General features: G+C 40.4%; 1 protein-coding gene across 3 annotated transcripts in view; it reads right to left on the reverse strand.

Moving 5' to 3' along the window:
* Positions 1 to 13,274, reverse strand: part of LOC5568544 (integrator complex subunit 7) — a 112,118-nt gene that overhangs the window by 63,859 nt on the left and 34,985 nt on the right. For all 3 annotated transcript variants that reach the window (XR_002501844.1, XR_002501843.1, XM_021851906.1), the window contains exons 3-5: positions 8,735 to 9,019; positions 8,101 to 8,673; positions 7,835 to 8,043 (exon numbers count right to left, since the gene is read on the reverse strand). Coding sequence is in view for 1 of the 3 variants with exons in the window: in XM_021851906.1 (XP_021707598.1) it covers positions 7,835 to 8,043; positions 8,101 to 8,673; positions 8,735 to 9,019 (1,067 nt within the window). In the remaining 2 variants the exon portion in view is untranslated. The remainder of the gene's footprint in view (positions 1 to 7,834; positions 8,044 to 8,100; positions 8,674 to 8,734; positions 9,020 to 13,274) is intronic.

Consider the following 13,274-nt stretch of genomic DNA (forward strand, 5'->3'; position numbering starts at 1 on the left):
ATTCTAGTTAACGGATGATGTTGTGGGAGAACGATTTGATGTTTTTGGTACTGATCCAAAGCAGCGTTATTTAGCCTGCCACCAACTACCATAAAACCACCATGTAATGTAGGGTTCAGCGATGACAAACGACTTCCTGCAGGAACTGATTTTCCAGATCTCAGCAATCGTAGTTCCTTTCCAAAAACTTCAGTTTGACACAATTTTAACATACACGTGAGTGCGGCATCCATTTCTGAAATGGACAGTCTTTTTCTTGCAGCGTTCGTAAACCGTAAGCACCATGCAACCACGGACACCAATCGGGATAGGGTAGAAAATCTGCCGAACAATGCTGACGGCTCTTTAGAAGCTGCAACTAGACATACATTTTCACTGCTTGTCAGCATGGATGGCTGGTACTGTTTCGGCCACTGATCTAATGGTTCTGCCAACCAGGTGGGGCCATTCCACCATAAACGATTTAACTGCAACTGACCTGGTGAACACCCTCTGGAAAGTACATCTGCTAGATTTTCTGCACCACTTATATGCTTCCATGATGCTACTGGCGTCAAGTTTTGAATCTTGCTTACTCGGTTTGCCACAAAGAGATTCCAACGATTGTCATCACTGCAAATGCGAGCTAGGTTGATTGCCGAATCAGTCCATAGAGAAACAGAATCGAACTCTATTTCCAACGCTTGTAAAACCTTCACAGCCATTTCAGCTAGCAATGCTGCTCCACATAATTCAAGCTCCACGGACGTCCTTTTTTTTCAAATTCGTTCCTTTCTTTCCTGCAGGTGCAATTCTAGAACGAGCGAACAGTAAACGAACTCGAATGCTTCCATCTAGATCTTCACTTCTCACGTATAGTACCGCCCCATATGCGATACCTGATGCATCACAAAATCCATGCAATTGAATGTTGCGAGGAGAGTTTACTATCGTGTGACGAGGAATTATCAACGCGTTGACTGAAGGAAGCTCCGACAGGAATTTTGTCCAAGGTGCTGCTAAATCCGACGATACGAATTCATCCCAATCATAGCCGTCGATCCAAACTCGTTGCAGAAAATGCTTAGCTGTAGTTAGTACAGGAGATATAAGACCCAATGGGTCGTATATGGTAGCTATACATTGCAGCATGTGACGTTTAGTTATTGATTCGTTCACAAACTTGTCGCTGTTTATGTTATACAAAACAGAGTCACCTTCTGGATCCCAGTATACACCAAGGGTCTTAATGGCGCGTCGCTCATTAGGTGGTTCTCTATTTTCTTCCTCGATCACGCTTAGTAAGCTGCTAGCGTTGGATGACCATTTATGCAATTCAAATTTAGCCGCTCCCAAGGTTTTCACTATCTCATCCCTTTTACTAATTAAGTGTTCTTCTGAATTTGCTCCAGTTACCACATCATCCACATATGTATCGTGAATAATGATATCCCTGGCTAATGGAAACTGTAAGCCTTCTTGACCATCAGCTAACTCCTTCAAACATCTAGTGGCCAGAAACGATGCTGAGGAGATTCCATAAGTGACGGTTTGTAACTTGTAACACTTCAGTTCATCCATGGGAGATTCGCGCCATAAAACGATTTGCAAATTAGCTGAGTTGTCATCAACGAGGATTTGCCGATACATTTTTTTAATGTCGGCAACAAAAACGTATCGATATGTCGTGAATCTAATCAAGATTGATTGGATATCATTTTGAACATTGGGACCGATCAAAAGGATATCGTTCAAAGATTGGCCAGTAGTCGTTTTGGCTGAGGCGTTGAAAACACCTCGTAATTTGGTAAAAGAACTCGACATTTTCAACACAGCATGGTGAGAGATGAAATAAGATGCGGAAGGAAGAAGATGTTCCGATATCTCTGCCATATGTCCCAACTCTTGATACTCACGCATGAAATCAATACCTATACGTCGAACGCAATACTCGATCTCGGCTTAGTCTGGATTCTAGCTTCGAAAACATGCTAACAGCATAGTGTTTCGAATCACCCAAAACAATCGGATCTTCTTTCAATGGAAGCTGCACCTAGAAACCTAGAATGCTCGGTTTGATATTCGAGCTGATGTTAAGTTGACTGAATCGACTAACTTCACGGGCCTCCAGCGTCTGACAACGTCTCTCCAGAAAACGATTGAAGCTGTCGAGCGATGGTAAATCCGTCGGGCTTTTGTCGTTTTCCCATTCCTTATACGTTAATGGATCCAATTTTTGAGACACCAGAATTACAATTATCTTGTCCCAAGCTTGTGTGGGAATCCCAAGTTGGTTGTTGACAGCTACATGTTTATTCAAATCCGTGTGCAGCTTACGTAGGTCTTTGCCTGACTCTTTCGTCAGTATCGGTAGGTTGAATAGGCCTTTAACGTACTTCTCCATCAAAACTCTTTTGTTTTGATACCGATTCTTGAGTAAATCCCACGCAATACTGTAGTTTCCGGAGGTGGTCTCAAGTGTATGGATTATCTCCAACGTTGGTCCTCTCAGAGACGATTTCAGATAATAGAATTTTTGAATATCTAAAAGGCCACGATTTTCATGTATCATTGCCGTGAATGAATCGCTGAACGGAAGCCATTGCATTACACCTCCATCGAACGTTGGTAACTGAATTGGTGGAAGTTTAAACACGCTTTGTTCAACTGCCACCTGCGATGTTCCCTGAACCGACTGATTTCCTTCTGCTCTGCGAAGATAATCCAGAATCCTTGCTTTAGTAGTGAACAACATACTTTCGAATTGCTCAGACATCTGTTCAGCATCTTGCAACATTTGTTCTGTTTCAGCAACTGCGATGATAGAATCTTGAACGGTGTTAAACTTGGTGTAGATGCTATCGAGGGTATCCAATCTTATCTCCAGTTCCGATAAAGATGTTGTTACTGGATTGAACTTTTCCACAAAAGAGTACATCCGTTGCATACTGGATAAGATCAATGCTCGAGTTTTAACATGCCGCAAGGGGTAGACAGAACTAGGGCCTACTCCAGCTGTTGGAGTGTCCATCTCGTTCCTTTGCTTGTTTTTCTCCCACGTACGCGGCGGCGGCGGTGGCGGTGTAGTAGTGACGGTATACTGCTTTTTCGGCGGCGATGGAGGAGTTCGCGACGGCGACGGTGTACGTCCAGCGGTGGACATGTTCGAAACTTTTGAACATAACCTCAACTCGGTGTTGAGACGACGATCGATAAATGACGATATTTATGCGAATTACGGCAAACGACGGTAGGAAAGTCGGCTTTCCTTATCGGACACTGTCCAATCCGGTCGATAGGACCAAAAATGTTAGTTAAAAAACGGGATAACACTCTTAGATTTGATCCATTTATTGGAAGATAGAAAAAACGCACTTGATTTGTTCGGGCGATAACGATAAACACACTTTATTTCTCCGAAATGACATTTGTGAAACGTGAACCGCTGCTCTTATTTCTGAAAGGGCGAACAGAGGTATTAGACAGCTATTGAGGTCTGCTGGAGGTATTGAACTATTATTGAAAAAATTCTCTTTTATATGAAAATTCATCAAGTATTATTGAGGTATTACAATACCTGATCTAATTATTAGTTTGGTGTTCGTAGAATATGCGTAGAATATATTATTTGAGGTATTTTACCTCTTATGCAGGGCTGATTCATACCTCATTCAGGTTGTAAGAATTGGAAATCATCTGGTATGGAATACCTTAGTTTGGTATTCAGAAGTTATTTTCTTCTGCTCGGGTAGTTATGAATATTTCCGTCAGCTCTGCACTTGTACTTAATCCATTGAAAAACATTAACATAAAACTTGAAAAGATATATTTCGCTACAGGCACTATATCAGTTGTTCGAAAATTTTCCAATCAAAGTTTTCAAGCCACGAATTGTTAAAAAACGAAAAACCAAAAGTTTCATTTATATGCCGAATTGTCACAGTTAAAGTATAAAATAAAAAAGCTTGCCCATTCAAACAAAATCAATCTTTTTAGATTAGAATAAAAAGTTTAATATAAAACTATAATTAGGTATGGAGGAGATGGATCGAAGCCAAACCTAAATTTTCTCAAGCACAAATCTGGAGAACCGAACATTCGTTTGAGCTGAAAATATTATTGATTAGAAACAACAGCAAGTGACCAATCGATCAAGTTTTCAGCTTAAACGAATTTTTGGTTCTCCATGTGTGTTCTTGAAAATGTCAGGCTTGGCTTTGATTCATCTTCACTGTAATGAAACCAACACAAATCTTGGTGCACGATTTTCGTATGGATCATAGAGCCGATTTAAGCACAGGAAGTGAAATTATCGGTCACGGCGATAATCATAAGCCTATCAATCAAGCAGATTTTCCGAAGGAAAGAGACGTGCGATAGATAATATCCTACCCGTCCAGCACTGCGAGAGTGTGCTCTCACGAGATCTGCAGCAGCGAATTTATATTATCACCAGGAATGAGAAGTTGCCTTCCTTCTTTTATACTCTTGTTTCGTCATGTTGAGTGTCCTTCGCTTCCGTATGTAGCTTTTATATACCAAATTTCTCTCCTCCTTCGTTCAGCTGGCGTGGTTGAGTGGTTATGGTGCACGCGCGTTTTGAAAACGTTTTTGCTCATGGACATGGGTTCGAATCCGTCGGTGGCAAATATTTTTGTTATTTCCCTTGTGATAATTATCGCGATAAGTTTGGAGCGATTCTATAACATTCCCCAGAAAACCATTCCCCCGAAACCCATTCCCCAGAATTCCATTCCCCAGAATCTCATTCCCCAGAATGTACCATTCCCCAGAATTTCACTCCCCAGAATGAACCATTCCCCAGAAAACCAATCCCCAGAATGGACCATTCCCCAGAAAATTATGTACCTACTTTAAAGTTTTGAAACAATCTATTTAAAAAACTTGGAAATTAAACTCCATAAGCTAAGTATGCTGTTCCGCCCAAGAAAAGTAAAAATTTCTCCCCAAGAAATGGTCAAGAAATTTCCTACAGTGAGCTCCATTTGAATTGACATTTCTTTTCAACTGCGTACTGCGATCAAAGAAAAATGCTTTTCTTGAGCATTTCTTGCAAAAAATTTCCCACGCATCGAGATAAGCCGTTTCTTTTCTGTTGAAGTGCATACTTCGCTATACAAAGTTGTTTACAAGTACATGAGAAGATTAGCATTGGTGCTGCTAATTATGAACACTTTACGCATAATTCAAATTTCATTTGCAAATGAACTAGTAGTTTCACTTTTATTGGCACTTATGAAGACTGATAGATCAGTCTATGGGGAAACACAATATCCAATATTTATTTAAAAAAAATATACAACTCATCACTACTCTGCACAAAATAGAGCTACACCCTTCTTTCGGTATAGTAGTTTCCAAAGATGTTCCTAGTATCATATTATACGTTTCCGATATAATGATGACGTAAACTCTGCAGAACAAAAACTTACTATTCTGCACATCAAAATGATACGCCCTTCTTTGCGTCAAGTCTAAATTACAAATGACTTGTTTAATTTTGCACAAAATAGTGATACACCCTTCTTTCAGTCTTATCCTGCTGACGATATAGACAAATTTTTCCGTAAGGATACCAAATGGCAAGAAGGCATTTGGCATGATTGATTAAATGATCAAGGACCATTTGATATAATGGTCATTTGACCAATGACCATTTGGCATGACATGAAGAACATCCTTTTTGAAAAGAAGGAGCTTAAGTATGGTGGGATAGCAAATGGCTTTATACCAAATCATTTTATGCCAAGTGACCTTATGCTATATGGGCTCTTCATCGATATATTTTGTCTATATCATTAATGAGATAATACTGAAAGAAGGGTGCATCACTATATATGCAAAAATAAACATATAGTCTGTATATTTTATGGGAATGTATTAAAAGAAGGGTGTATTATTATAATATGCAAAATACTCATGAATAGGGGGATTAGGGGCATATTGGACACATTAGGTAAATGCTTATTTTACATAGAATCGAAATATGTTTCTTTGCTCTAAAATTAAATCCACCGCTTCCTCCGCTTTGCTTATAAACTAATTTGAAACTGAGAAAAAAAATATAGTAGAATTTCAGAGGACAAATGAAGCAAAGCGTAAACTTTTATACCGTCAAAACGTTCATATACAATACAGATTTCGTACAGTTTATAAAGTTTTGCTGAAATATGCATATTCCCAGAGAGTAAGGGGGTGTCCATTTCGCCCCGTGTGTTCATTATGTCCCTAACCCTCCTACCTACATATTTGTTTTGTCACATCAGACCTTAGCCTGTCACATAAGTGACTCTTGTTCCTCTTTTCTGGCATTACGTCCCTACTGGGACAGAGCCTGCTTCTCAGCTTAGTGTTCTTATGAGCACTTCCACAGTTATTAACTGAGAGCTTACTATGCTAATGACCATTTTTGCATGCGTATATCGTGGGGCAGGTACGAAGATACTCTATGCCCTGGGAAGTCGAGAAAATTTCCAACCCGAAAAGATCCTCAACCGGTGGGATTCGAACCCACGACCCTCATCTTGGTCTTGCTGAATAGCTGCGCGTTTACCGCTACGGATATCTGGGCCCCCCATAAGTGACTCACGCAAAGCAATAATTAAAAAAAAGAAAAAAAATGGATATTCATATAGCTTTCTGGGGAATGGTGCATTCTGGGGAATGGAATTCTGGGGAATGTTACATTCTGGGGAACGATTTTCTGGGGAATGGTTCATTCTGGGGAACGGAATTCTGGGGAATGGTTTTCGGGGGAATGGTTTTCTGGGGAATGTTATAGAATCGTTTGGAGCCGATAAAGTTGGATCAGAGTGCATATGATCGGATCGACATTGACTTTTCGTCAGTACAATGATCAACAACTATAGCAGTTCACGAAATCTGTTTCTCGCAGATAAAGGCGGCAACTAATTGTCGGGTTGCATGAAAAATGCGGCAACTAATTGTCGGGTTGCTTGAAAAATGCCTGTTTTCGTCTCATTTCCGCGATAATTTAATTTCATTCACTGTTTAAGCGTGTAAAAAGTTCAGATTTCAAACGGAGTGGTGATGAATAACAGGTGCTCCGCGCAACAATATTATTTCAAAACGTGCTCCACGAGCCAAAAAGGCTGAAAACCATGCGCTAAACTATCCGAATAAACATTAGGTAAACCGGTCATGTCACTTAGTTTTCCTCTTATAATTCAAATAGTATTTCAGAACAAACAAGTACTGTTCGCATGTCCAACGAGTGTATTATTAGGTAAAAAATGCAAATCCATGAAAAAAATGCATTTTTGTCATATACAAATATGGGCAGTATAGGGTTGTTGCATGCCACAGTCATCTCTCCCTTACTCGATATTGAAGGGACCATCGAGTTAGGGGGGTATCGAGTTACAGAACACAAAAGCAGTGCAACTGCGTTCCAAGGGACCATCGAGTTAGCCATGAAAACCAACTTTTACTATGGTTCTCTAACTCGATATCGAGATACGGAATATCGAGTAAGGGAGAGTTAACTGTATTTCTAATGAAATCCAAGAATTTATGCGGTTTTCGAGAGCTCATTCCACCCGATTGGCGAAAGTGCCCCGACTACACCTATCTTCGTACCTGCCACACGATGGTCAGTCGGCAAAGATAGGTCTCAGTTAAAACCTGTGGAAGTTCTCATAAGAACACTAGGCTTGGTTGGGACGTAGTACCAGTAAGAAGAAAGAGGCCTCAAAAAGGTTACTTTTTTTGGAAAATATGTAGTTTTAATCTAATGCAAGGAGCGATGAATGGAGCGTGAGCTGCTAATGGATATTTTAGAGTATCAAACATAATTATTCTCAAGTACACTAACCTGAGTTCTCGACCAGTAGTTCTGCAATGGTTTCTGCAAAGTTCTCTCCGAAAGCTTGGTTTACCCTCGACAGCTGTATGCCGCATCTTAGGTAGATACGAAAATCCTTCAATGGAGCTTTGTTGTGCAATGCCGAGTGAATCAAGTATTCAAGATTCATGTTTAGATGCTCTACGAAACATGTTGGTGGTGCAATGTTCTCTGTGCAGCTAAAATTGTAACAGATTAAGCCCAATTTACAATAAAATAATGTTTTGTAGCTTTACCAATAAGACACTAATTTCGTCAGGATGGTTAACGCTTTTCCTCCTACGTTATGCTCCAACAGCAAGCAACTTTTGCACATCTCCAATATTTGATTTCGCTCTTCGTTTAGCATGGTGTGACAGGTTGTTGGACATCCGGTTAATGTTATTACTACATCCAGGGCCATATTGGTGTAACTACACTGCATTGTCAATGTCAGCAATTTATTGATGGCACTTTTAGGCCAAAGATATGCTCCTTTTCCGGCTAGCTTGTTTAACGATTGTAGAACAGCTAGCTGTACCTTCTTACGAGGATCCTTCAAATACACCAACAGCAAATCCACTTGATCGGGAATGTCAACTGATGTGACGTATGAGAGATGCGACAGCGATTGTATAATTGCAATAACAAACTGCTCTGAAGGATACTTTGGAAGCAGATTATGACACAGCGTCCGCACCAGAGCTGCAGTATTTGCATCATGGTACATATGACGCAGCACCGGAATAAGCAATATTTTCATACTAACGGGAGTTTGCAGAGATTCAATCATAGATGCTACTTTCGAGCACATTCCAACGGCAAATGACCTAAAAATAGAATAGGCTGGCATCATAATTATTTGAAAGCTTGATCGTCACATTGCATTACTTTGATTGCGCGGCAAACTGTACACTGGCGTAGATGGCTGCCTCAACTTCCACGGTGTCGTGACTGTCCAAAGCGTTCCGGATAGCGTGATGAACCTGTTGTTTCTCGGGAATGACACATGCCACGGCACCCAATGTTCTCAATGTGAGAGCCCGGGCCACCGGATCGTTCGAATGAATAACCATAAATATACGCTTGACAAATTCGTCGACGTTCAGGATTTTCTCAAGATGCTTTTCGCTTTGCTGACATACTCGCAAAACCCACAACCGGGATAAATTAGAACTGGAAATAGAAAAAAAAAACGGAAAAAGCAGCCTATTAAAAATGGGGCATCTTCAGCATAGTTACAAATCGTATCACAAGATTCATTTTGCAGCGTTTGCAGCATCGCAAGGAAGCATTCCCTCATTAAAATGACGTCTTTTTGGAACTGACAAAAATATCGAATTGAAGATGCTCTCAAAAAGCACATTTCAGTCCATTAGAATCCATGGCCGAAACTATTTAATTTTACCGGGGGTGGCACGACTGCCTCACATATTGTAGGGGAAGGGGTGGTAAAATGAACACCTTAAGGAAATCATCTTGTTTCTGATATAAAAACGAGGAATTTGTGTAGTTCTATCGCACAACATCAAAAATAGGGATGTAATCTATAGCGGCGACATGGATTCAGACTAAAATAGCTAAATTTTCACATATTTTCATCGCTATCAAAAAGCAATGCAAATGTTCATTTTACCTGCACTATGTGGGTAAAATGAACAGCGGTTGGTGGTAAAATGAACACCACGCAAAAAGCGTGAGCAAAACATATATTTCTGAAAATTTTCATTGCTCCACTGAAAATACATCCATAAATGATTGTAACCGATTCAAAAAGAATTCTGAAGGTATCAGATTTGACATCGTATCATAACGATATTCACCTCACTGAAAAACCTCAAGTCTTCCGAGCTAAAAGTCGTCAGTTCTAATTTTCAAACGTGGTTTTCTGAAATCTTAGTTTCCGTTGATATTTTCACTTTAATTGTCCTACGTATCAACCCGAACGCTCAGATTTATGCTCTAAATCGTCCGTGCGTGATAAAAATTCATCGACATTTCTTTTTTATCGGTAAAAGGCACGGTGTTCATTTTACCACCCCTGTCCATTTTACCACCACTTCCCCTACTCCACATAACAACTCACACAATTATGAGCTTATGGAGAGATTTTTAACGAATGCTTCTCAGTATCATAAGATCTCTGCCAAAAACTTTGATTATTAATAGGAACCTTCATGGTTTTTTGTCGAGATCCTTAGCGAATTCTCACGAAATCCTAATGGAAACATAACGGAAGCTTCATCGTGAAATTAATTCATAACAGATTGTTTGTAAAATGATGATAAATATCAGCAAATGTTTGAGTGGATTTTTAATAGATTGTTTTTTTTTTAGGTTTTATGACTTATAAACAGATTTCTTTAACCTTCCGTCAGTCGCTTAAAAAAAAGTTACACCATCGGTCGCATCGTGTACTGAGTACACGCGGAGCATTTTGATTATAAATCTGAAGCTAGACAAGATAGAATATTTATGTCTTCGGCAAATTTCTTCAGTTCAACGGTACCAATTGGTCAGTGGACAAATGAAACTTTGAAAACATCCTCAACTTCCAGTGGCCATCAGATTGTTCCCCGGGGGAACCGATGACGTGGACATTTCGCAATGCCACATCTCGAACACAAATATCTCAGGATCTAGATATTTTAGCAAGAAGGTGTCTTCGGCAAAGTTGATCAGTAGATCAAGGACCAACATGTGATAGGCCGCTTGTTTCGGAATTCTGCCACCAGTTGGCACTAGTGAGCATGTAATTTTCCAAACACAGATATCTCAGGATCCTGACTACCTAGAAAGATGCGGTCTTCGACAAAGTTGTTTAGTAGGTCGTGCACTAACATATTATAGGCCATCTAACTTGAAATTCTGCTATCAGATGGCGCTGGTGAGTATACAATATTTCAATCACGAATATCTCAGGATCCCTATTTGTTAGAAAGATGATGTTTTCGGCAAAGTTGTTAAGTAGTTCAAGGACTAATATGTGATGATCTATTCAATTCGGAATTCTTTCACCAGATGGCGCTAGTGAGCATGACATTTTTCGAACACAGATATCACAGGATCCCGATTACCTAGAAAGTTGACGTCTTCGACAAAAGTGTTCAGTAGGTCAAGCTCTAACTTGTGATAGGCCACCCAAATAGAAATTCTACTACCAGATGGCGCTAGTGAGCATGCTGTATATTGATCGCGGCTATCTTAGGATAGCGATATTATAGCAAGATGGTTTTTTTTTTTTTTTTTTTTTCTTTTTTTTTTTTTTTTTCTTTTCTTTATTTTCGACACTTTACACCTTTAAGGTGCATTCGTGTCGTTTTGAAATTCAACAGAACTAACGATAAAAAATACAATTTGTTAATTCATTATTCTACCTATTTCAACAGAAGTTTCCATTCTCTTACACTTTCTAGATCGGGTAACTCTCCATCCCGATTCCGCTGGTACGCATGGATCTTTTCCTTCTTCATCTTTTGCTATCACCGGACCCTTACGCTCACGGTGTGTTTGATCATTTTCGTCGCTAGATGTTCGAGTTGACAGTCGCCGCTTCGTGGTAGTTTGATGGTCATCGTTGGTCGTACTATCATCGATCGAACTATCGTCGTCGTCGTCGTCTTCGTCATCATCGTTCATGTCATGTGCTATTGTTGTTGTTGGGTTATCGGGCTTCGCGTGGTTGATAACAGCTGAGCTGGACGTTTGCTGTTGTTCATCTTTTTTCTCGTGTACAGATGCTGTTTTTTGTTTCTCGTTTTTTGGGTACGTAACGAGGGACGGTTGGTTGTCGATTGTAATATGCGACGGCACCGGCTTCTTCATCTTCATGCGTACCACTCTTACCCCGTTCGGTACTCCGGCAAAATAGTTCTTCCACACTTCGTTGGTGATGGAGACAACTGTGCCGTACTCCTTCAGATATTCGGTGATAGTAGTATTGGCCATCTGCGGGGATAAGTCGTGTATCCTGATGGTGGTAGTAGGGCCATCCACGTAAATTGGGATGTGGTAGACAGCTCCGTTATGCTCGAGCCAATATCGTAGATGGTGCTGCTTTGCTAGGCGAGGGGGTAAACCAGCGTTGTGCATTTCAATGTATACACAATTTCGTGTGCAGCTGGAGGTTCCGTACATCGGCCATATCGAGCTTAACGAAATCCCGGAGGAACTCCTCCACCTGATCCGTTGGGGGGCGTTTTGGCAAGACGCTGAAAAGAGTGTTCTTCCTGTACGAAGACATCTTGTGTTTCACTCAGTAGTCGCGAGAGGCTTGTGCTATGAAAAAGACGTCGTTCGCGCACGAAAGGCAACTGTCAACTGATAGCAAGATGGTGTCTTCGACAAAGCTGTTTAGTATATCAAGGACTAAACATATGATTAGGCTGACCATAAGCTAACAGGATAAAAACAGGACAAACGAAGAACTAAAGCGGGACAACCCAAGTAACCATGACGCTCCCCAAGTAACATAACTAGCTGAGCTACAGTTTATTCAGCTAAAATCTGCTTGAGAGTGATTTGTTCAACTCTTTTTTTCGCCAAAATGTTTGTCGGGTCTGTATCATTGCTTATTTGATGAGGTTCTTCTTCTTTTTGGTGTTACATCCCAACTGGGACAGAGCCTGCTCATCAGCTTAGTGTTCTTATGAGCACTTCCACAGTTATTAACTGAGAGCTTTCTATGCCGATTGACCATTTTTGCATTCGTATATCGTGTGGCAGGTACGATGATACTCTATGCCCAGGAGTGTCGAGAAAATTTCCAACCCGAAAAGATCCTCGACCGGTGGGATTCGAACCCACGACCCTCAGTTTGGTCTTGCTGAATAGCTGCGCGTTTACCGCTACAGCTACCTGGTTGTATTACGTTTAGACAACTGTTGAAATACTTTTTAAATTGGAAATACGCATTTATATGACTGAACTTATAAAAACGTCAATAAAACAATCAAAAATGGAGAATGTAACATAAGTGCATCAGTATTGTGGTGTTAGATTTGTAATAGGGTGCAGAATCACTTGGGCACTTGTATGATTCACTTTGGCATGGGGGGTTTTTCTCGGCCGAATTGTCTGAAACTTGACTATAAGGAGCACTTTACTATGACGCATATTGTGGCCGAATATGAGCTTTGTAGCTTTCAAAAAACCCCACTGCCGAAGTGAATCAAAAGTGCCAAGAATTGTGTCCGGCTCCCTACTGAGTTTATGCCTGACAGCCCTTGAACATTGTTGAATAGAGCCAATGTTGCATTCAAAATGTTGTTGTGCGTTAGATTACGTGCAGGTTACTGGGAATAAAAAAGACACATCATCTGCAAACTTTGTAAAAATTTTCGCGATGCAAAACGTCCACACGGTGTTTAAGTATCGGTTATTACCGAAGTTGCATGCTCCTTTAATCTTTTTCGACTAGGATAGGTATCCT

Source organism: Aedes aegypti, chromosome 1 (genome assembly GCF_002204515.2).
Source record: "Aedes aegypti strain LVP_AGWG chromosome 1, AaegL5.0 Primary Assembly, whole genome shotgun sequence".
NCBI lineage: Eukaryota > Metazoa > Arthropoda > Insecta > Diptera > Culicidae > Aedes > Aedes aegypti.